The sequence below is a fragment of the Elgaria multicarinata genome, chromosome 9 (assembly GCF_023053635.1).
Source record: "Elgaria multicarinata webbii isolate HBS135686 ecotype San Diego chromosome 9, rElgMul1.1.pri, whole genome shotgun sequence".
Lineage (NCBI taxonomy): Eukaryota > Metazoa > Chordata > Lepidosauria > Squamata > Anguidae > Elgaria > Elgaria multicarinata.
The window spans coordinates 78,972,776-78,997,943 of record NC_086179.1 but is presented as its reverse complement, the minus strand read 5'-3'; the positions used below and the strand labels follow the sequence as shown (position 1 = coordinate 78,997,943).

The 25,168-nt window shown below is 41.9% G+C and overlaps 1 protein-coding gene across 2 annotated transcripts in view; it reads left to right on the top strand.

Annotated features, from left to right (window-relative positions):
* ERGIC2 (ERGIC and golgi 2) overlaps nucleotides 1-24,698 on the top strand; it is a 29,928-nt gene extending 5,230 nt beyond the window's left edge. The window contains exons 2-15 of one of the 2 annotated variants that reach the window (XM_063134144.1): nucleotides 329-402; nucleotides 2,158-2,303; nucleotides 4,480-4,588; nucleotides 8,149-8,195; nucleotides 11,158-11,228; nucleotides 12,664-12,704; nucleotides 15,164-15,265; nucleotides 17,218-17,313; nucleotides 19,502-19,557; nucleotides 20,935-21,033; nucleotides 21,175-21,272; nucleotides 22,032-22,194; nucleotides 23,901-23,980; nucleotides 24,531-24,698. In XM_063134144.1, coding sequence (XP_062990214.1) covers nucleotides 2,198-2,303; nucleotides 4,480-4,588; nucleotides 8,149-8,195; nucleotides 11,158-11,228; nucleotides 12,664-12,704; nucleotides 15,164-15,265; nucleotides 17,218-17,313; nucleotides 19,502-19,557; nucleotides 20,935-21,033; nucleotides 21,175-21,272; nucleotides 22,032-22,194; nucleotides 23,901-23,980; nucleotides 24,531-24,596 — 1,134 coding nt within the window. In that variant the 5' untranslated portion in view covers nucleotides 329-402; nucleotides 2,158-2,197 and the 3' untranslated portion in view covers nucleotides 24,597-24,698. Of the gene's footprint in view, nucleotides 1-328; nucleotides 403-2,074; nucleotides 2,304-4,479; nucleotides 4,589-8,148; nucleotides 8,196-11,157; nucleotides 11,229-12,663; nucleotides 12,705-15,163; nucleotides 15,266-17,217; nucleotides 17,314-19,501; nucleotides 19,558-20,934; nucleotides 21,034-21,174; nucleotides 21,273-22,031; nucleotides 22,195-23,900; nucleotides 23,981-24,530 lie in introns of both variants that reach the window. The other variant, XM_063134143.1, reaches the window with a different exon arrangement.
* The last annotated feature ends 470 nt before the right edge of the window (nucleotides 24,699-25,168 follow it).

Below are 25,168 nucleotides of genomic sequence, written 5' to 3'. Positions count from 1 at the left end.
GACAATTGGTCATGCTGGGAGTTGCAGTTCAAAACATCTGGAGGGCATGGCTATGTTGAGGAAGCTTGTTCTAAATGCCAGGGGGCAGTGAAACCAAGCATTTCCCTCAAGAGTTGAGGTGCTTTAGAACAGTGATCTTCAACCGGTGGGTCATGACCCCAAGATCAACCCAGATGGGTTGCCAGAAAGCTATTGATGCCATGTTGGGCAATTGTGAAAGTGAGCCCCATGTTGCAGGTTGGGGGGCCGAGGTGGGTCTCAGGTTCGGACCAGCTGAAGCCCACTGCTTTAGAACACCCCAATTCATGTCGACATTCTCTTCCTTCAGAATCTCTGCCTGCCATGCTTTCGTGATCTGTTGTTGCTATTGAATAGAAGCTGCAAGAGAAACAGAAGATCAAGGTAAGATTGTTCATGTGCTAGAATCTTTTTTTCTTTTTGTTTTTCTTTCTTTTCTTTATCATCTTGTGCTTTCATGAGTGAAATTGTGTTTGGGTTTTAATGTGTTTGAATTTCCAAGGGAATTTCAAATAAAGTGCTTTTGAGCCCAGCTTGGTATCTGTAAATGGGAGAAGCAAACGGCAGAATTAGCATAATTCACGGCACATTTTGTAAGAAAATAAAAGCTTTTGGGATTGTGAAACCTAAAATAGAATGATGGTCTGTGGGAGACTTCATAAGTGCTTCATAATAATCTGAATGCATATAAGGTAGAAACCATGTCATTATTGTAATTGAGATATAATATTCAGGTTGGAACCACACATTACCTTGGCCAGCAAGTGCTCCCGAATCCATGTTTGCTAGTTAACACTAATGCCACAGTGGGATGAGAGCATTTGTAAAGGAAAATCAGCAGGGGAGTGCTTGACCCTTCCCTGTCACTATAGTTCTCTCACAATTCTCCCTTCCCTAAGGCTGCTTTCCACCAGGCAGGCTCCAAAATGGGAAATATGCCTGGAATTGATCTGTGAGGTACGGGCTCAGTTCAGACAACGCATTTCTCAATGGTGTTTTTAGAATTCCACAGTGGAGTTTTTCCACCACTATTGAGAAATGTGTTTTCAGGAGGGAAAACTTCACCCCACGGTGGAGTTTTTTTTAAAGAAAACACTCCACACTGAATATCCATGCTGTACAAAGGAGAATTCCTGCACAACGGTTGTGTTGTGTGGCGGGCTCCGTGGAGTTTTCAATTATGTTGACTTTTCCCACTGGCTACAGAGTTCTCTGGCAAGAGCTACAAAAGGAACAAGTGCCGCTCTAGGAGAGCCGCCGGGATTTTTTTCCCCAGCAATGGCTGATGGGACACCATCAGGAGGACTGGGGGAGAGAGAGAGAGCAGAGAAACTGTCAATCAAATGTTGTGTTGCCTTTTACTGAACTCCATGGTAGCCCACAGTCACACAACGGTGGAGTTAGAAGACGTTGTGTGGTGAGTATCCCCTAGAAACTCAACCGTTGAGTGGAATTTTCACACTGAGTTGACTAATACGTTGTCTGAACTGAGCCACGGGCTGTGATTAATAAAATTTTACTAGAGATAGGCAGATCTGTCATTTTGGTTTTGCTCAGTTTCCCATTCTTTCCAATCTTATGCTCATTTTGTCCCATTTCTGCTTCCCTTTATGTTTTTTAAAAGTCAGCACAAAAAAATCATATGCATTTTCTTGTACGTTTCTTCTAATATAAAGTTGTGTGTGTTTTCCTAATACATGCATTTTTGCATATATAATACACTGTTGTACATTGTTTTCATGAATATATGTATTTTCACGTGCATGTTCTAATATATGCATTTTGGTGCATATTTTTTGGATGGAGGACTGCATCACAAAATTTGGAAAAGCACAAATATTGAAGTATCAAGTTGCATATTGGCTGTTGGTTGTCATAAAAAAGTATGAGGTTGACATATGGGCCCTAAATAGATTTAATTTTGACTTAATTTCATGCCGTTGATAGTTTAGCAGAACAAGAAAATAACAGTTAATGCTCAGATCCTGGGGTAAGATGCATTTTTGATGAAATAACTTTACAGACGGAGTTTTTAAATCCCAAAGCTATGTTTCAGGTCTTGCATTGAGTATTCTGTTTCGGTGTGGAAAAGGGGCATTTGGCACTTACTACATTTGGACAATACTCTCTTAAATACAGAGTGGATATATGAAGGAAGACGTTGAGGGATCTGCTGAAGATGAGGCGACTGAATCGGAAGAAGACCTTGAATTTAATGAAAGAGTTGGATGCCTTTCCTAAAGTTCCTGAAAGCTACATAGAAACCTCAGCAAGTGGAGGAACAGGTGAGCCTTGCTGGTGGATTGAGAGTAAGAGCTACCTTCCATGAATGCTTGTCAGGAAAAGGATGGGGACCTCTTTCAGGATAAAGTATCCTTGAATGGCAGTTCTCGGCGGTTGCTAAAACCGCATAAGAAAGTCACACGAAAGCAATAATAAAATATGAAAATAACAGCACAACAATGGAATATGAAGACAACATGCGCAGGGTTGCCTTACTAAGGGGGTGTGTTGAAAAAAAAGGCCTACAACTCCAAGCATTCCCTAGCCAGCATGCTGAGAGTTGTAGGCAGGGTGGATAAAAATCAATGATTTTTTTTTAAAAATAAAAAAAATGTTATTTTTTTAAATTTAAATTGGATTTTTTAATAAAATGCTTTTTAAGGAAAAATCTATCTAAAGATAGTTTTCTTTTTAAGATACATTATAGTCCAAAGGTTATTCATAATGAAATAAGGATTAGTTTTTAATTATGTAGCATAAGGCTGTATGAAATGTTTAAACATTTTGGTAAATAAATTCCATTAATCCATTCACAATGTCATGCTCTTCCAGAGGTTTCTGTAAGATTATTGGGCATTTTTTCTATCTAGAAGATATTATCACAGATGCTTGGTTTTACAGTTCTCAAAACTGTGAATTTGTGTCTGCAGGGATCACAATCCCATTGTGCCATTGCAAATCTATGTACACAGAATAAACCCATTACCTCTTAAGTGCTAAGTTTCAAAAAATTCAATGAATAGAGTGCAGTTTGGGGGTGGGAGGGGGGAAGTCACATGATTAAATCAAGACTTTCTGAGTAGTGATTTAAATCAAATCCACCCTGGTTGTAGGGTTGCTGTTATTTGCCTTGTTATGCTAGCAAAAATGAAATGGAAAAAAAAAGGGCTAGATGCTACTCTTATATGATCTCTGCTCCTGGCAGGGACACCATAAGAATTGAGCAGTCTTAATGGGGATAAGAGGGGAGATGAATCATATTTTGGGGGTCTGTGCTGTCACGATCATGTTAGGGGGCTGCTTGCTCCTTTCAGTAAACCGATAACAGGAAGACTGTTGTCACTACTGAGAATCAAAAGTAGCTGTCAGACTGGAAAATGTGTTGAACAATAGCTACGTATTGCCCTTATATTATACAATGTTTACACAAAGTGTACATAATATAAGTTTTCATAACGAATATGCAAAGCTGTTAGGATCGTAAGTTCTTGTGTAAGACATATGAACGTTCACCAAAATACACAAAATGTATATATTAAAGATTGAAATCTTATTGAGCTTTATGCTACAAATACAAAATAAAAGCAGGCTCACATTGATTACACAATTTGTACATAATTATGCACAGTTTGTGTATTTTGGTATATATTTGGTGTATCTTATCAAGTTCTTATAGTTGTGAAAGTCTTGTATTTTTGCTATGAAAAATTTAATATGAGCACTTTGTGTAAACGTTGTCTAATATATGAATACTATCTAGTTAGTTCTTAAACAGGATTTCCACTCTGGTGTTTGCTTTTGGTGCTCCTTTCAGCACCATAAAGATGTGTACTCCTGTGTAATTATAATAAATGCTGTTGTATCAATTGCCTTTTTAATGTCACTTTTCCTCTAAGGAGCTAAGGATGATAAGTACATACACACACATCAAATTTATCCTCACAACAACCCTGTGAGGTCTGTTAAACTGAGAGAGAGTGATTGGCTCAATCTCACCTTGAAAGCAGCATGGCTGAGCCTAGGTCTCTCTAGTCCAACAGCCTGGATATTATCCAGACTGCAAACCATTACCTACGCGATGTGAGTTTCTATAAAGTTTAGTATTAGGCCAATTTGCATCAAATCTTTCTTAGTTTACATTGGAAACCTACATAGAGAGTGATCTAATTTATTACGTTTATTTTACTTGCACTTACTAAACAACAAAGCTAAAAAGAAAAGTACCCCATGTTATTTCTCCAACTTTGGATCCAGGAATCTGAAATATCCTGTGCGCCCCCCCCCCCCCCCCAGCCCGGGACACTGTCTCAGGACCGTAGAATTGCTCCCTCCATGTATTAATGTGTTTAGTATATTAATATACACACAATATCTTTTTTCCCTTGTAAATTTCAATGAACTGATATCTTTTTTGTGCTAGCCTTTAAAATAGTTTTTTTCTTTCTTGATTTTTCGCAGTTTCTCTCATAGCGTTTACAACTATGGCTCTCTTAACCATAATGGAGTTTACGGTATATCGAGATACTTGGATGAAATACGAGTATGAAGTAGATAAGGATTTTACTAGGTAACTTTATTCTCTCATAAACTTGTGTTGATTTGTACATTCATTTTATTTTATTTTGAAACGTCTTGGCTGCCTTAAGGCAATAACTTTTCAATTTCCATATTTATTTCTGATGCCTTGGAATCCCCAGGTGCTTAAGCTGAAAAACAAAATTATTACCTGTCTCCAGGGGCAAGAAGGAAAAGAAACATGCTTACTTCTAACATAGAAGGCAGCAGAAGATGGAAGAATCTGGAAATATTTATTCAGGGTCCGAACTGTTAAAAGAGGATGCCAGCGTGACAGTTATCATGGGGCTAGTTCTCATGTTACCCTGGCAGACATTTCTATGGGTCTGGATCCCATTTCTCTACAGTAATGTCTGCAGGAAGTAATCCTGTGGGTCAGGTGATTGACCTTGTTACTTCTGATGCTACTCTTTGTCCTTCTGCCCTGGGCTAGTGATCATGGTAGTTGCCTGACCAATATGCTTGCTGCTAATATCTTTAGGAATCACAAAAGAGCAACTCACACATCAATTTGGGCAATCCATACATCAGCCCTTAGTATATAAAGGCCTGATTGCCATTGGACTCTTAATATCAGGGATTTATTCCAGCTGTTGCATCTTTATCATCTAATTTTGCTGCCCCATCCCTTAATCATAGTTAAGGGGTTAGGGATGGGCTGTACGGGGTTGGGAGTCTTTCCCTTCAAATGTGAATTCTTCTTGCCCTCCCCGTAGGCTTTAGACATGTCTAAGGGATTCCACTGTGGCCGACATTCATCCGTGCTAATGCTGATTTGGTTTCTAGGCCAGATTCAAAGTTCAGATTTGGATCTTTAAAGCCCTTCACGGCTTCGAGACAGATTACCTGAAGGATCGCCTAATTACACACACACACATACTTGAACCTTCATTGCTTCTTCTGAAGCCCTTTTCTGGGCGTATCCACAGGGTACAAAATCCAAAAAAAGGAAACCCCACAAGAGATGCCAAAAAAGGCAAAGAGGTAGAAAAAAATAATGTTTTTAATGGGATAAAACAAATCCAACACGTTTTGGACCCTTACGTCCTTCTTCGGGGTAACTTGTTACAGTATAAGGAATATCATCTACTTCATAACCCCCAGTACAGCTGACAAAAGGGCCTTTTTAGTGATGTCCCCTTTAGTATGGAATGCTCTCCCCAGAGAGGCTCACCTTGATGTCATTTTGGCACAGAGTGAAGACCTTTTTGTTTCCCCAAGCTTTCATATAAATCTGGGTTTGCTCTTGATGAAGGTTTTAAACCAGTTTCAAGTCCTGATTTTAGTTCCTAGCTAAGGCCAAGCCCAGTTTAGTTTTACCTATGGTTAATGTTAGTGCCAAGGTATCGCTTAACCGTAGCTAAAGGTTGCAAGAGGCCCAAGGGAATTCATGCTAAAAGAGGTGGAAGCATACGATCCATGTCTTGTTCCCATTTCCTTCAACATGGCTAGTAGGTAGTCTGCATTGCATCTCCCAAGTTGGGAGTTTATTATTATCTTTTGTACTCAGATAGATGCACTTTCTTGCCACATGCTTTCCTGCTGTGCATTTACTTTGGGGAATCATAAACATCTTGCCTTTCTGTTGGAAGCTGATGTGATATTTACACTTCAGAAAATAATAGTTATTGTGCATCTTGGCTCCATGCTTTGTTGTCGCAGAGATAATTGGGTGGTGTCTGCCTTAATCTTAGAATGTTCAGGCAGTTTTTGAGATGGTAGGAAGTCCCAGATCAAGACTAATCTTTCACAATTTCTTGTATTGCCTTATCAAGTAAATTTGATTATGAGGCTCACCCCCCAAATTGCATGAGGATGTGTAAGTGTTCCCGTTTATAGCCTTAACTGAGACTATGCATACCTTTCACCATTCCAACCAACATTTCATCAAGTACTGTGATAGTTCAGCATGTTGTTATACATACAGGCTATGCTGTGGTTCACAAGGAGATCACATAGCTTAGACGTTATATCCGTAGGGTGGGGTCCCCAACCCTTTTGATTCAGTGGGCACATTTGTAATTTTGAGAGAGTATTGTGGGCACTCACAAAATGGTTGCCATGGGGGTGGAGCTTGCTCCTTCAAAACATGGCTGCCATGGTTGCCATGGACAGTCACAAAACATCCATTACCAAGAAGGCCAGCTGGTCAGACTAAAAGAAAAATAACTTCGCCAAGAACCTAAGTATAAGGCAGAGGTAGGGTCTGAGGTCCAAAACACAAAACCATCTTTTGAAACAAAATTAAAATGTGCTGGAGGACAGCAATTTGTTTTGCAGTATGACAACTTCCCAGTCATTTTTTTTTAATCTTAAAAAATAAAATTTAAAATTGTGAGGGGCAGGAAGCTTGGAGGGTGATAAGAGAGGTGTCTGTGGGCACTTTGATGCCCATAGCCACAACATCAGGAAACCCAGTTTTCAGACAGTAACTAGTGTCTGTTCAGTTCACAGATACATTCAGGACTGGATGAAAATGTATGTATGCAGAGACATTTCTTTAAATATAATTGAGGAGCTTGGTTCCTTACTTTTCTTTCTCTTGTGGGTGTGAATGCAAGCAGAGATGAAGCAAATGAAGCTGTTCATGCTCAGGTAGCCTCATTAAGGCTTCCTGTAAGAATCAGCTACTTTTTCAAGCTTCAATGTTGAAATTTTAATTGGCCTCAAAGGAAAATGCTTGGCATTTGACTGTGCTTAGTATTGAAATAAACTGTCTAGAGATGGGTTGTTTATAAAGCAGCAAGCAAGCCATTATTGGACTTGGGGTCCGGAGCCAGCAGTTAAACTAGATGGCTTTGGGAGATCTATGAAGGAGCAACAGGAACGCAGGGCTTGTGCCAACATGAACTCTTCCCTGTACTTCTAGGGCAGCCTTCCTCAACCTGGGGCGCTCCAGATGTGTTGGACTACAACTCCCAGAATGCCCCTGGGAGTTGTAGTCCAACACATCTGGAGCGCCCCAGGTTGAGGAAGGCTGTTTTAGGGCAAAGGCCGCATTTGAAATAGCTCAGTCATAACTCTTCCAGTCCTCCAAACAGAGTTTAAGGAAAGCTGGACATCTATCATTCAAGACTCTTAGGGCACAATCCTATGCAGGTTTAGACAGAAGACAGGCCTACAACTCCCAAAATGCCCCAGCCAGCATAGCTGACTGCGGCATGCTGGGGTTTTTAGGCCTTGTTTTCTGTCTAAACCTGCATAGGATTGCTCCCTTAGGTTGCTACAGTTACATACCTTTTCAAAAACATTCCTAACACAATGTGCAGCTAGATTCCTCTTTGAAATTTAAGGAGGCTTTAAGGGGTAAAGAGTATCTTTGGTGACACCCACCAAGCATGATATTATTTGGGCAGTGTCTCTCTAAATCTACTTTTAGTCTTTTTGGCTTGGCATCCTGAAATTTTAGCACATACCTTTCTTAGTACTTGTGCACTTGTTCAAATGTATATCAACTACATTGTCACATGACACAGATGAGTTATTGTATGTCATATGAATTATAGCTTGACCATCGTGAAATTGACTTGTCCTGTGTTTTCCTTTTTCCAGTAAATTAAGAATCAATATAGACATTACTGTTGCAATGAAGTGTCAGTGTAAGTATTGTGATACAATGTGTTTCCTTTTTATTATGTATGTATGTTTGTATTTTTGTATGTTTGTATTTATTTATTATTGCATTTATATCCCACCTTTTTTCCTCCAAGGAACCCAAGGCGGCATACATAATCCTCCTCTTCCCCATGTTATCCTCACAACAACAACCCTGTGAGGCAGGTTGGGCTGAGAGTCTGTGACTGGCCCAAAGTCACCCAGTGGGTTTCCATGGCCAAGCGGGGACTAGAACCCAGATCTCCCGACCTCCAGTGCAACACTTTAGCCACTACACCACACTGGCTCTTATTTAAAGTGTTTTTATCCCGCTTCTCAGCCAGAAAGGCTCTCGGCACAGCTTACATATAATTCAAACAAGACGATCCCACATGTTTACTTTCTAAAAAGACATGCCACAAAAGGAAAACGGAATGGGAAGGGAAGAGGAGAGAAAGTAAGGCTTTCAGCAGGGCTGGTGGAATGGCCCTGCTTTCCCCTCTCATCTCCCTCAGCGCAGCCTGCTTTTCAATTTGAGCTTACTGCTCTGACATTTTCATCATTTAGCATGGAACTGTACATTACCAGTAAAAACAAGATTGATGCCAAAAACGACATCACCATGTTGAGCTCTCCCCTGGGACTATGTAGGATCATTTACTTCATGTGGAGATATAATCACTTTGAAGGTTTTTCTGTCAGCAGCAGCCAGCCATGTTGAATGAGGGCATGAAAGCACCCAATGCAATGGCATCATGAGATGGCGTATTTGAAGGGAGAACGTGGCCCAGGGATGCCATTTTAATGGTGGTCGTATAATGTTGTAGTTCCATCTTCTGAGCTGACAGCCATCTAGGGGGTATGGTGTTCCACACTGTTTGGACTGCCCCACAATATAGATAGCAGTTGTGTGTTTGAAAGTGCTCCCTCATCAGAATGTCCCTCCACCTGGAAAGCTTGCCCAGCCTTCTGTGGTAGTTATATATTAAGATTTATTTTAGCATGTGTAGACTACCTCCCAAGGTTTAGCCTCCCAAGGCAGCTCATAACGTATGAAAAACATAAAATTAAAAACTCGTGAAATCGTAATCCATAGAACACTAAAAAATCTAAAACAATCTGCTGTGGTACCCCGGCTGTGGAATGAGCTCCCTAAGGAGGTTCGCTTGGCACCTACATTATATGCTTTTAGACGCCAGGTGAAGACCTTTTTATTCTCCCAGCATTTTAACAGTCTATAAATTAATTTTAACTTGGTGTTTTAAATTTGTAATTTTGCATTGCTGCTGTTTTTATCTGGTTGAGCTTTTATATTGTATTTTATATTATGGTTTTATACTGTTGTTTTATACTTTGAATGTTTTTAATTTTTGTGAACCTTCCAGAGAGCTCCGGCTATTGAGTGGCATAGAAATGTAATAAATAAATAAATAAATCTAAAGATCTCAGCAACAATGGAACAATCGGATACATTAGAAGAGCCAGTGTGATGTAGTGGCTAAAGTGTTGGGATGGGAGTCGGGAAATCCCGGTTCTAGTCCCCACTTAGCCATGGAAACCCATGGGGTGACTTTTGGCCAGTCACAGACTCTCAGCCCAACCCACCTCACAGGGTTGTTGCTGTGAGGATTGAATGGAGAGGAGGAGGATTATGTACGCCGCCTCGGGTTCCTTGGAGGAAAAAAGGTGGGATATAAATGCAATAATAAATTTCCACATGCAGTGTACTTTTTAAAAAAAAGATCTCTCAGACTCGTTGTAGGGTTTTCATAAGACTGTACTACATGTTCATCCTGTGTGCTTGGATGTGCTCTTATTAAAAGACGTTTCACTGCTTATTTTGCTTGCTTGCCTTAATAAAAACGGATGGTTCAACTTAGCAATAAAACAGGCCGTGATTCTAATTAATAATGTTGAATACTATTTAAAGGACTGAATTACACTATCTAGGAGGATTTTTTTTATTCTTCTTATGTTGAGCACATTTCGATTGTGCACAGTGGATGTTCCAGAAATTGCGCACTTCCCCCTGCTGTGTTAATGGTGGCTGTAAAGGCCCCATGGATGCAGCGGGGTGTGTGCGTGCAATTTTGGTAGTGGGGCAGATGGCTGCCAAGGCTTGTTGGGTTGTCACAAGTGCTCAGACGCGGGTCTGAGCTCATGCCGCAGGCGCCTGACTAGGTCTGGGGGAAAGATACAGAGAACGGTGTTCACACCATCCACAATTATGACATTAGTGTTTTCCAAACCTCTAAGCACAGACCTATTGCTTTATTCACAAATTATTGTTAAACATATTTTTTCTGCTTTTTCTCCTGTGCAAAATCAGCTGGAAAAACACAAGCCTTGCATCACACGTGCAACAATTTGGCAATCCTCCCCTTCCCACCCCCGTGACTATTTAAAGGAAATATCTGTGAAGATAAAGTTTGTGACAGGCCCAGATCAACCCATATTTTTCTTTTTAAAAAATCATCCTATAAGAAAAGGAAATATAGGATGCAAGGTGTAAGTTGGAGCAAACATTAAGAAAAACGCTCTGAAATAATGGCATCGATTGGTCTCTGGGAGCCTTCCTGTGGACTAATCCATCTTGAAAGTTGCTGTCCCAATTTGCTAATCACAAGTTCCGACCAGTAGTCTGTAATAACAAGCAACATAATATGTTGCTAACTTGGAAGGAGCTGTGATATTTCCTAAGTGCTCATTAGCAAGAAATGTGTTGTTTGTAGGCCCTCTGTTTTGACATGCTGCACTTGGCTGGTTTGAAAAGTGCATGTTTCACCATCATTTTCCTGTGTCTGTGTGTATTGTGTGCGGTGGTGTAGGTTGCTGTGACAAACTGAGATCCCGCTAAAAGAAATAGCAGGAAGAAATCTGTGTCTTTGTGGTTAGGCTCAAAAAGAGCAGTAGATATCAGTTTTGAAGGCCTGTCATCTCATCTGTCCCTTTCAACTTCTGAAACAGATATTGGCGCTGACGTGCTGGATTTGGCAGAAACCATGGTTGCCTCTGCAGATGGGTTAGTTTATGAACCAGTAAGTTTACTCCATTTTATTCATAAAAAGATTCACTTATCCACTAGTTTGCTATATGCCTCAAAGTGGTCTCGTTTTATTGAGCCTGGCTGAAAATCCACAGTAATGGACAGTGTGGCAGATGTGCAAAACGCTATTCCTTTGCATCACTGCACTTGACACCTTACTCACTACATTCAACATCTAAGGCCCTCCTCTGGGTGCCTACTCCGAGAGAGGCTCGGAGTGTGGCAACGAGGGACAGGGCCTTTTCGGTGGTGGCCCCCAGACTATGGAATGATCTCCCTGACGAGGCTCGCCTGGCACCAACGCTGCTATCTTTCCGGCGCCAGGTTAAGACTTTCCTCTTTGCCCAGGCATATGGCGGCACATCTTAATCACCCACATGTTTAGTTTTTTTAAATGGTTTTTAATGCTTTATGTGTGTATGTTCTGTGTTTTAGAATTTTAAATTTTGTATACTCGTTTTTATCTTAATTTTAGAATTTCTGTAAACCGCCCAGAGAGCCCTGGCTATGGGAGCGGTATATAAGTGCAATAAATAAAATAAAATAAAATAAATAAATAAATAATTACTGAATGACATATGCAGAAGATGGGTCCCTGCCCCAAGGATCTTACAGCCCAAATTTAGACCAGGGGGTGGGAGAGAAGAGGGAAAGGGGAGGTTAGCAAGGAATGAATGCAGGCACATTTACTTGGGTGTAACAGGCCATTAATATGGGGCAGAAAAAACCTAGGATCCAAGCTAATATCTAACTCTGACAGCTTTTGTTGACAGATTTTACATGCTTTTTACAACATGGCAATGATGTGCTTCTGAAAGGGCCACGGTTCTCACCCAAAGTTGTTGATGATGCAGGAACTGTTAGTGTGGGCTGTAAGCAAAGTATAGTCTCTGAAGACAAGAGCAATGTACTTATGGAATTGCAGACTGGTGGTGCCCAAATAAATAATAGGCAAGCCCAAAAATGCAAGAACAGCTTCCCTTTGCTTGCTAGACATCTGCAAGGTTTATCAATAAATCAGAATTTTAGTTCTGAGATGCTAAATTATTTCATCAGTTATGTAGAGTAACATTTTGTGTTTCTTCTATTGCATTCTTTGTGTCTGGTAACCAGTAGCCTTAATAATCGGAAGCACCTAGGATGCACAAGGTATTGAATTACTTTTCCTTGCAGCTTCCTTTGAGAGAACTTTTCAACATAAAGAACATTCACTTTAATTAGCAGAAGTTTGTTATCTTGGGAACTCCTGTATCCCAAAGCGGTGAAAGCCTGTTATACCTTGGAGAGGATTTATTTTTCAATTTAGTACTGTTATATATCCGACCATTCAGTTCGTGTATTATGCCAACTATATGAACATGTACAGGGAAAAATGTTTTTGAGTATTCATCTTGGGTTTAATTATTTATCTTCGTCCTTTGTTGCAGGTCATATTTGAACTCAGTCCCTTGCAGAGAGAATGGCAAAGGTAATAACCCAATGCACTGTGTACAAATGGGAAAAATTCTGTGTGTGTGTGTGATTCATACATTTAAATATGGCTGCTCTCAACTCTTCAGTTAAAACTAAGAAATTAAAATAATAAATCATAGCTCATAATGCACATAGGTGCTATTATTGCATTGTGCCTTTTTGCATTTTGGGTGATCTCGAATCATTGGTGAAGACGCAGACTGTGCACATTGGCTTTTTAAAAACATTCGAAATTCTTTGAGCTAGCTTTATTTTCAGAAAAGCAGTGATATGTTTATTTTCTTACATTTAAATGGCTGCCAAGTCCTTGAAGCCAGCTCATAATGTATTGTGATTTCCCTTAGTCTAATGCAGGAGTAGACCCTGGATTTGGACTACAGCTCCAATCAGCCCAAGACAGCATAGCCAGTAGTAAGAACTGATGGGAGTTGTAAGCCAGAACATCTGGAGGGACACAATTTGTCAATCCCTGGCAGATCCTTGGCACAAATAAGGAAGAGAGAGAGAGAGAGAGAGAGAGAGCGCAGAGGATATTTGCTAGTAAAAAATGGAAAAAGAAATGTTCTTGAAAAAAGGTTTCTGCTTCTGTTGTTTTAAGCCTAGCTGTCACTTGCTGATTTCTAGTATTTGGAGACCCTTCATCTTACATTTTATTAGCCCAGTGCTATGACATCCAAGGATGCTGATCTTAAAATGATTGGACTTGCCATTCCAGAAAGGGACCTCATCTGAATGTTCTAATTTCTCATTGCCATAGATGGAGCCTGTGGCCTCATATTTTTATTTGTGGCTCTGCGAGAGAACATTTCAGTGGGATAGGTCAGTTTATTCCACTAAATTATCCATCAGCCCTCTTTTTCCAGAAGCCCTGAAATTCCATCCAGGCAGCTTGATTCTGCCTCTTCTTTATTCACCCAGTTGGTGAGTTTGTTTCTTGTCCCTCCTTGCCCACAAAGATTTTTCTGTATTTGTTTTCCTCTTTCCATGCATGCATGATTATAAACCAATCTGCCAAATTCTTCCATTTTGTCCTTTCTCTGCTGCACCATGTGCTGCACCTCCTTATGCTCTTGTTCCCTAAAATTGCATTTGGGGATGTGTGGCCCTCCAGCTGTTGTTGGACTACAACTCCCATCAGCCCTAGCCAGTGTAGCCAATGGTGAGGAATTATAGGAGTAGCAGCCCAACAACATGTAGAGAGCCATGTGTTCCCCACATCCTTGTCCTGACGTGTTCTTTTCCTGTAGGCTTCTACTCATTGCCCTTCTCAACTTTTTGTTCACCTTCCTGTACCTTCTTTGAGACTCGTGCTTATAGGTTCCCTCCTCCTATTAGTTTTCACAGAGGTAGTCTGCTCATGGCTCTCCATGTTCTGGATGCTGTCAGGTTGGACTACTGTGTACTATGTACAAAGTGTTGTACATAGGGCTTCCTTTGGAAGCTACTTGGCAACTTCAGTTGGTCCAGAATTTCAGCTGCTTTGCTGTTGATTGGGGCCCGTCACTGGAACTCATAGTCCTCTATAAGGGGTCTATAAGGCCATCAAGTCCAACCCTCTGCTCAATGCAGGACTCCACCTTAAAGCATACCTGACAGATGGTTGTCTAGCTGTCACTTGAATGCCTCTAGTGTGGGAGAGCCCACAACCTCCCTAGGTAACTGGCTCCATTGTCGTACTGCTCTAACGGTCAGGAAGTTTTATCCTGATGTCCAGCCGGAATCTGACTTCTTGTAACTTGAGCCCGTTATTCCATTTCCTGCACTCTGGGATGATCAAGAAGAGAATCATAGAATCATAGAATCATAGAATAGCAGAGTTGGAAGGGGCCTACAAGGCCATTGAGTCCAACCCCCTGCTCAATGCAGGAATCCATCCCAAAGCATCCCTGACAGATAGTTGTCTAGCTGTCACTTGAATGCCTCTAGTGTGGGAGAGCCCACAACCTCCCTAGGTAACTGGTTCCATTGTCATACTACTCTAACAGTCAGGAAGTTTTTCCTGATGTCCAGCTGGAATCTGGCTTCCTTAACTTAAGCCCATCATTCTGTCTTTTGCACTCTGGGATGATTGAGAAGAGATCCTGGCCCTCCTTTCAAGTATTTGAAGAGTGCTATCATGTCTCCCCTCAGTCTTCTCTTCTCCAGGCTAAACATGCTCAGTGCTCTTAAATAGCTTTGCTAACTTCCAGGCCATTTCCAATAACAATTCAAACGGCTGATCATAAAGTCCTGCACTGCTTGGGACGTGGGTATCTAAAAGACCACCTTGCCTCACACAGAGTTGTGTAGTTCTTGTTTTGCACTCAACAGCTGTGCTATGTTGAGGGAGAGTGAGTGTGTGTGTGTATATGTGAGGGAGAGAGAGCGCGAACTATTATACAACTTTATCCTGTATGTGTTGCACTGTTGTAGGAAGGAGGCACTGAGCTGTTTATTTGTTATCCCAACCTACAGGATGCTGCAGATCATTCAGAGCAGGCTGCAGGAAGAACACTCCCTTCAAGACATAATATTCAAAAGTGCTTTTAAAAGTGCTTCAACAGCACTGCCACCCAGGTGAGATGGTGCTTTATACATGTAATAGATGGCCATTGCACTTTGCTCCAAGCATTTGACTGTCTAGGGCAGCCTTCCTGAACCTGGGGTGCTCCAGATGTGTTGGACTACAACTCCCAGAATGCCCCAGCCAGCTGGCTGGGGCATTCTGGGAGGTGCAGTCCAACACATCTGGAGCACCCCAGGTTCAGGAACGCTGGTCTAGGGGGAAATTGTTTTTAAGAATAATGCCATTGCCATCAAAGCGTTTGCTGATGGCTTGAAACGATCCCCTCCCCTGGTCACCTCAGACAAGTAGGAATTGCGCTCAGGAAGGGAAGCTTTACAAGGGATTCTTTTTATGTCACCAGTGACTGAGTCTGTGGGCTAGTCACTTTTGTAGTCTCTTCCACACCCCAAGGCTGAACTTGCTAACACTTAAATCAATGGGACTTCAAATATGCTGTAGAACTGGGTTGTTGTCTGCCTCCCGTTTGTTCTGTGTTCCAAAGCTGTGCCTGTTTCCAAACTCGACCTTGGAAAAAATGGGCCCGTACTTTTGACATCCGGCATTTTATTCTAAGCTTGGTAGTCATTTTTCCCGAAAGCATCGCAAATTTACATTTTTATGTGCTCGTTAATGGTGTGAGGAATCGCTGTAGTCCTCTGTTAGGTTCCTTGAAGTATAAGGTAGAGGCTCTCCCTTTCTCCAGTAAGAGAGAGGTAAAAGTATAGCAGTGATTAAGGGACGTGTGCTACTTTAAAGCAGCGGTGGGCTTAATTAGAATTGCTGCTGAGTTTCAGCAGTGGCCAAAAGCCACATTTTCACTTTGAAACAAAGTGTGTGGGGTCTATGCACCTTCTCCTTGTTTTCATGCAAACCTGTGCTCCCCTGGGGCTTTGTGGAGTACGCTTTTGCATTAAGACAAGACGAGACAAGTAGTTTTTAGCCACTGCCAAATTGCTGCCAAAATATGATGGAGTGTGTGGCCCCTTTTGTGTTCTGGGGGTCAGAAATTAGCCCCCCTGGATCTTCTGAGGTTGCTCATGTAAAGGAAACCACACTCAGCCAAACCGGCTGTCCACTGGATTTTGCACAGATCTTGGAATAAAGCACACAGCTCTCAGATTGAAAGGGTTAGGCCCAATCCTTTATTGAAATTGGAAGGGTAAGAGGCAAGCATCACATCAGATTAGCTACTAAAATTGATACAGAAATAACACCCTGAACCCCAATACCAGCAATACTAATACATTGTTACAGAATATACTTCCCCAGCCAGGTGTCCTTCAGCTCAGGCGCCAGGCCCCACGTTTGGTAGACTTTTTATGGCCACTCAGCTATTCTACTCACCCCTCCCTCCGGATGGGCCATTTTTTCCCTTCACAGATGCAAATTGCCCCAAGGCCACTTCTCTCACCAGGTGGAGAGATAAGCGGTACTTCTGCAGTTCTATAACAGACAATAGACAATGAATAAAGATTCTTAAAAACAGCAATTCTTTGTACACTTAACCCCTTCCTTACAGCTCACCCCTGCCTTAAAGACTGCAAAATGTATTATAGGCATGAGGTTTCATAGGCCAGAGCCCACGACCTACAGACTTCCAACTGATGAGATTTTTACACGTGTAGGGAGACTGGGGGTGACCCCCGCCCCCCCCCCCCCCCACGTGCATTCTGAAGTGCTTCAGGCCTATCGGGACGTTTCCCCCAAATGTTGTACTTGGAGGCATAATAGTTCTCTTTGCTCCTGAGATGAAACAAGTCATTTCCTTTATTCCTCTCTTCAGCAACTGTAGGTTGAGGTAGCAGATCATGATAACATTCATCTTAACTGCCAAGAAGCTAAATGTTTGCCTTCTGCTGCTGTTTGCGCAGTACTGCAAACAGCCTACTTGGGTGACCCAATATGTCTGATGTGTGAAGTGCTGTTTTCAATACCTGCTTTTCTTTTTTCCTTCTTCAACCAGGGAGGACAACTCGTTGCATCCTCCAGATGCTTGCAGAATTCATGGGCACCTGTATGTTAATAAAGTAGCAGGGAACTTTCACATAACTGTGGGCAAGTATGTTCATTTCATTTACTGAAAACTCTATAAACAACCAACTAACCATCCCTCCTTCCTGCATGAAAGTTTGGGGGGCAGCTTTCTTGATGGTCAGACCTACAGTGCGAGCTTCTATCTCAACAGGGATAGTTTGGCCACGGTGGTAGAGGCATTAGTAACCTCAAGGCTGGATTACTGCAGTGTGCTCTATGTGGGGCTGCTCTGAAGCTGGAGCTAGTGCAGAATGGCTCTCCTGTCGTTTAGAACTGCCCCTTTCCAGCATGCAACGCCTTGGCTGAGGGAACTGCACTGGCTACCTATTCGCTACCAGGCCACGTTTAAGGGTTTAGTACTAGTGTACAAAGCCCTAAACAACTTGGGACCAGGATACCTGAGAGAGTGCCTTCTCCTCTATCAACCTGCCCAGTCACTGAAGTCATCTGAGGGCATTCTTTGGGGGGTTCTTCATGGACCTGTGGCCTTTTTTGGAGTCAACCAGGAAAAGGGCCTTTCATATGGTGGCCCCCTTTTTATGGAACTCCCTGATACTGGAGGTCAAGCAGACGCCAAGGTTGTATTGTTTCCGGCGCCTCCTGAAAACTTCATTGTTCAAAGAAGCTTTCCCGGAATGACCGACCATGGTTCAATCTGTACCTGTTCTTTTAAAATGTAATTTTAATGATGTTTGCATTCTGTTTTTATTCTTTATCTAATTTGTTCACTGCTCCAAAATCCTCAGATAGTGAGCAGTATATAAATATTGTAAATAAAGAAATAAATATCTGTTTATTTGGAAGTAAGTCCCACTGTATTCAATGGCACTTACCCCTCTAGGATTGCAGCCCAAATTTATCTTCCTTTTATGGATTCTAGTTTAGGCACTCAGATAAGTTTGAGCTTTTTGCTTTCTAGGAGAGAAATTGATGAACCTTAACTGGGCCAGCATCTCTCTCTCTCTCTGTGAATTTAATTGCACCTGAATTCATTTTTCTAGCGTTGTTATAGTTCTGTGTTTCCTACCAGCTTCTGTTCTCAATTTCCAGAGATAAATTCTGTCCCATCAGTGTGTTATGGAGTTGAATAGTCTTGAGTCATGGTGGCACTTTCCTACTTCAATGAAGAGGCGAGACACACATCATTTAGTCATACTCTTCATTTCCCCCATTCTTTCTTGTATCTTCTGTTCACTATTACATGGCACTTATTTTTAGATACCGTAGAAGCCTACCTGCCATTTCCCTGGTCTCTTCAAAACTGAGTAACTTATTTCTCTGTTTCCCTTGCTTTCTTCCATCAACACATTCTCTTTTCTTCCCTTTCATGAACATGCCAGGGTTTTGCTATTTTATTATTTTATTCTGTACAGCGATGGTGCTATATAAATAAATAAATAAATAATAATAATAATAATAATAATCTCCCCTTCCACCCCCATAAGACTACAAAAAGATCTTTATCATTTCTTCTTCCCTTGGTCAGTTTGTGGATCTTTTGATAGCTTCCCCTGTCAGCTTCCTAACTTTGTGTTAAACTTCCACCAAGCAAGATGAAGTTCATTACAAGCTTGTTTTTCATGCTGGTCAAGTTTATGCGCCAAAGGCCTTCCCTTTGCTGCTGCATTCTCGTTCTTACACCCTTACGTTTTTCTATCCTTTTATTGCTGTTGTTGTTGGTATCAAATAAGAGTATCCAAAAATATACAGCAGCATTTCTCAACCTGGGGCCCTCTGGATACGTTGGACTGCAACCTTCCTCAACCTGGGGCCCTCGGATGCATTGGCCATGCTGGCTGGGGATTATGGGAGTTGCAGTCCAACAGATCCGGAGGGCCCCAAATTGAGGAAGGCTGATATGCCGTCTTTCCGGTATGCATTGAGAGCCTCACTGACCAATCACCAGTAGAGCTTCTGAAAAGTCTTTCACTGAATTGTGTAAATGAATAAAGTCAGAATGCAAGACAGACCCCTGTGAACAGAACCTTATTTCATGGAATGGACCGAGAAAAGTTAACAGTTTAATTGCATCCCCTCTGTATACACTGAGACATAGTGGTAGGGAATGGCTGTGTCGCTTTGTGAAGGGGTTCATTTCTTGAAACTGGTGATAAAGTTCATAAACTGCGTATTTTAAGTTTTGCCATAGCCTTTGATTTTGAAATGTTGTTTCTTGCCGTCTCTCCACCCCCTGCTGCCCCTTTTCTCTTTAGGGCAATTCCGCACCCGAGAGGCCACGCCCATCTGGCTGCCCTTGTGAGCCATGAATGTAAGACATCTCCGTTACCTTGCATGGAAGCACTGTTAGCTGCGAGACGTTTCAGGCAAATTTGTGTAGAAACGAACTGACATAAGAAGAGCCATGCTGGATCAGACCGAGGGTCTGTCTAGTCCAGCATTGTCTTCACATGCTTCAAATACTCTGACTGGGATGCGGCATTTAAAAGAGCACCATATGCCCCTTCATAGTGTGCAGACCTGCAGTTCAGGCCTACAGGTGAAACCAGGTTTTGTGGAGCAGGTGGGGGCTGTAAGATAATGAACACCTTCTCCCTCTCCCTCCTGTTTCATATGCATACGTGTTGCCCACCCCATCCTAAACCCATTAAACTGTTCGACAGTGGCCAGATTCCGGCTGGACATCAGGAAAAACGTCCTGACTGTTAGAGCAGTATGACAATGGAACCGGTTACCTAGGGAGGTGGTGGGCTCTCCCACACTAGAGGCATTCAAAGAGGCAGCTGGACAACCATCTGTCAGGGATGCTTTAAGGTAGATTCGTGCATTGAGCAGGAGGTTGGACTCGATGGCCTAATAGGCCCCTTCCAACTCTACTATTCTATAATTCTATGATTCCCCAACATTGAAATTGGGTAGAGGGAACAAGAGGAATAAGTCTACGAAATGGAAAAGCAGGCGGGTGCGATCCTGGTTTCAGTTATTGGTTTGAACTGCATCATAAAATGCTGGCGGCGGTGTTCAGTGATTATTATGAAATGTCTACTCTACCCTTCAAGAAGACTTTTCCCAGAATGTCTAGCATCTGCAGTTTTATCAGAGGACTAGCCAGATTTCTGCACCAATGGGCCTGTTAGCGATTTTTATAAATAGTGTTTTCTCTGTTAAGCCATCCTGTATGAAGATGAAAGGTTTGTATTTTTTTTTTTTAAAAAAAAATGTGTATTTTGTTCTTGAGAGATGGCACACGCTTGACCTCAACAGGTTACATTCAGCCCTGTGATGGGCCTTTTCAGTTCTCTCCTCATTCCTGTAGCCCCCTACATGCCTCCTCAGATATGCTGCGGGTGTGTGGGGTGGGTGTGTTGAACAGATTTGGTGTGTGTGTGCAAAGGACAGGTGTAATCTGCTCCAGTTATAATCTGCTCCCTTCTATCAGCAGGCAGATGCAATTGGAGTTGACCCTGTATTTTGACTCCATGTCACCATGTCATTTTTTTAATGGATCTTTTAAACGATGCTCATACTAAGAACAGAAGACTTGCTTGCTTGAAATGAACTATTAAAACTTGATTGGTATAGTGTGAAACTCTAGAAGGTTGTGTAATTTGAAACAGAACTGTTGATATTCTCATAAAGTGAAACCGCAGCATTAATGTTGTGCTCTTAACTACTTTGTATCTTTCAGCATACAACTTCTCCCACAGGATAGATCACTTGTCTTTTGGAGAGCTCATCCCAGGGATTATTAATCCTTTAGATGGTACTGAAAAGATTGCATCAGATTGTAAGTGTTTCACCCCCCAGCAGAAATGGGACTAGTATAGATGTTTTATTCAATTTGTTGTTGAAGTTAGTGGCGGTGTTGATTATAGTTTCCACAGCCAAGTTTTGTTTTCATTGGTACCTTTTTTTGTTTTGCCTTCAGACAACCAGATGTTCCAGTACTTTATCACAGTTGTGCCAACAAAACTTCATACACATAAAATTTCAGCAGAAACTCATCAGTTTTCAGTGACAGAAAGGGTAAGTCCGTGTTAAACAGCCGTTGGCTCATTTGCAAAATACATTTTGGACTTATCATTCTGTTTCCTTTGGATCCCTAATGAAAACTGTGCATTTTCTTAAGGACAGAAATTGCAAGACATGTATTATCTAACTAGTTACATTTAGGCAGCAAGAGCAATCCAGCATCTGGGAGGCGGGGGGGGGGGGATTGGATTCCTGGGTCTGAGTCCAGAGACAGCGCTTCGACCTCAGATTCAAGAGTCTGAGCTCCCCAACCCCCTCACAGCTGGAATGGAGAGGAACACACCCGCTGTCTCTGCTATCTCACAGACGAAGGAAAGGGAGCGTGCTGGTGGGTGGGGAGGGGACAGGGGAAGGGAAAATATGAGCTGTCCCCAGCCCCCATCCCTCCCCCTCCCTGATGCCTCTGCTAGATGGGTGAAAATGCCTGTTTAGCTAAAATGCAGAGTGGGAGGTGTGGAATTTGAGACTCAAGGGCAGATTCAATAGGATTGAGCCTTAAATAATCTTTTTTCAAAATAAAGGCCAGATCTCCCTTAATAGATTTCAATTTTTTCTCCTTCACAGCATGGTTTTTATCATTTGTCAGTAGATAGCATTTCAGGTTTGTTTTTTTCCATTTTGAAGCCATCTCAGTTGTTGCTAATAAGATAGTTACAGGTTATCTACTTTCTTGTCTTGCACATGCAAATCCCAGTCTTTGCTAATGTTACAAATTTGTGTCTGACTCATTTTCCCCTTGCTGTTGCCCTCTAGGAAAGAGTGATCAACCATGCCGCCGGGAGTCATGGGGTGTCTGGGATTTTCATGAAATACGACATCAGTTCCCTTATGGTGACTGTGACAGAAGAACATATGCCCTTCTGGCAGTTCTTAGTAAGACTTTGCGGAATCATTGGAGGAATCTTTTCTACTACAGGTAATAGATTAGATCAGTGGTTCCCAAAGTGGGCGGTACTGCCCCCTTGGGGGCGGTGGGATTGCATAGGGGGGCGTTAAGAGGCAAGGGGGCAGCAGGGGGCGTTAAGAGGCAAAGGGGCAGCAGGGGGGCGCTCGAGGTGGTCTTTTCCAAGAAGCGCCTCTCCAGAAGGTCTTAACACCCAGGGATATCTTTATGGGAGAAGGTAGTTTGGTCCCAAGCTATATAGGGGAAGAATCCACACATGTATTAATACCGTTTAAGAAGAGTCCTTTTAACGGTGAATTGAAATGTTTCAAAAGCACCAAAATGCTAATGAAGAGACATATCCTGCTTGGTGTGTCCCGTCACGCTGGCTGCAAAACAGAGGCGTCCGCTCCCTTTTCCCTCCCTCCCTCAGCAAGCCTGAGGATTTTGAATAAATATTCAATTAATTGTTACTATTTTGAATTTTATTGTTATTATCTTCCTTAGTGGGTCGTTGAAAACCGCTATTCTGAATAATGATATTTATAGGGTAGGGTAGGGGGCACTGGGCATGAGTTTGTGGAACCAAGGGGGCGGTGACCTGAAAAAGTTTGGGAAGCACTGGATTAGATTATGTGGCAAAAGCCAAATGTTCCAGCAACAGGAATATACAAGTAAAACAAGTTATATACATATTAAGGAGAGATGGAAGTTTTAGCTTGTGTGTCTGTTTTCGCAATGATAGTACAGGTGAAAATATCTAAAAAATGAGAATCTTTGTATCTGGAGCCCTGGATTTCTTACATTGGTCAACTTAACAGTCAATTTATATCCTCCTTTTTTTTTTAAAAAAAAAAAATCTATCTAAGGGCATTATTCAACAGTGTCATTCCACAAACTGAAATAGTGCTAGCGGTGCTCAGCCGAATCTTTCCATTCTGCAAACGTAACTTTATATGGATTCTCCTCCTGCCCATAGTTTGGAACCTAGTTTCTGCTGGCACAACATCATTTGAACTAGCGGATTGACACAGTTGGATACTGCCTCTAAGGCAGATAACAAAAGAAAGACCAGCCTTTCCCAACCTGGTGCCTTCCAGATGTTTTAGACTACCCCCTCCCATCATACCTGACCATTGGCTATGCTGGCTGGGGCTGATGGGAGTTGGGGTCCAGACCACCTGGAGGGACACAGTTTAGGAAAGGGTAAATTGGAAAATCAAACCCCAGTTTGTATGCCTTTGTAAGAATGTCCATGGCATCTGTGCTTTGGAGGTAACAAAGTGTACCTGCAAATGTTCAGATTCATCCCTTGTTACTTGTGCCTTTGCTTTTCCTCTTTCCCCCTCTGTCCTTTTGTTACATTGTAAGTTCAGTGAAACAGGGAGCTGTGTTCTGTCATGCCGTTCTGTAAAGCAGAATGTACAGCTGATGTCACTTGGAGAGGCTTGGAAGTGAGGCTTCTTTGTAGTGGGTTAGTGCATTTGCCTAGTAATTGGAGTGTCATGGGTTCTAATCCTGATGGTTCCAGGTGTGTTCACTTGCACTTTGCAATTGAGAGAGGCTGTGTATTGAGATGCACTGTAACCATATTTCCCAGCACACACAAATTGAATTCCCTTTACTATGTTCAGGGTATATCAAGGACATGCTTCCTTTTGCTACTTGAGCTCACAGTCTGGGATTAGAACGGGGTGTTGACAATATTCCTAAACATCCAAGCTGTTCTCTTCTTGCAGGAATTTTACATGGCATTGGAAGATTCATAGTGGAAATTATCTGCTGCCGTTTCAGACTGGGCTCTTCTAAATCTACATCTGTAAGTGTATTCTGAATCAAATCTGTTAACGTTTAAAGACACGCCGTGTGTGTGGTTTGCGTGCCGGTTAATAAACATTTCTAGAAATAGTTCTTCAGACTGAAAATAGTAGAACTTGCCCCTCCTACTTCTGGCACCCTAGCAGAAACCCATTTCAATGGGGACACAATCCAGAGCCTTATAAACTACTCTGAACACAAGACAGGCTACGAATTGCACCAAGAAAGCTAGACTGTGCCTTTATTTAATTAAAAATAAATTAGGGACTGTTATAGTCCAGGCTGCATCCCACTGAGGCCGGGGGCAAAGGTCCTTTGGAGTCTGAATTGAAACATAAAGTCTGCATAGACATTGCACAGTCTGGGTTGTGAAGAAGACTGTGACATAACCTTTTAAGAGTGCCCCCACCACCGCCTTACGTGCACAAATAAAGCACTATGGGAATTAGCTGTAGAAATAGATTAAGTGGACAGCTAGAGGTGAGCAACAATAAATAAAAATGGATGAATTGAAAAAAGTAACCTTTTCTACTTTATGTTTTCTTTGCTAGGTCACACTTCAAGATGGCCACTTGAACAACCATGTACCTCTTATGACAGATGAAGCTATGCATTAGCACCTTCTTCAGACACTGTTTTCCTTCCTTTCTGCCCAATGCAGAAGACATTTTTATAACAAAACATTGTGCAATATGTTAAGACAGTGCTGATGGGCAGCCCCCCCCCAAAAAATCAAGCCTTTTAAAAAAAACAAAAAACAAACCCTGTCTGTGTGACTTGTCTGTCCTTTTTATGAATTCAGAAAGAGGCCCAAGAAATCCTATGAGATCACTCTCTCTCTCTCTTCTTGAATGAGCAGGACCATTGTTTGGATGTGACTTAGTTCACAGTTGAACAAAACTGTTTCACAGAAACTGCAGTTGACCACTGAAATCTCAACAGGTAGCATTTCAAGTGTTACAGACTCCCAGAGAAGTGAACGTGCAAAGGAGTGAAGTTGAAGGGATGTGTAGCAGGAATATTTGCAGGACCAGCTTAAGACCAGAAGTTTCCTTGTTAAGTTTTCAAAAGTGCGACTTAAGATGTATTTATTTCTTTTCTTTTTGCATCTATGATGAGCATGTAAGTTCTGTAACAAGAAAATGGAAATCCAGGAGATGGAAAATGATGCACACAAAAAGGAAGCAAG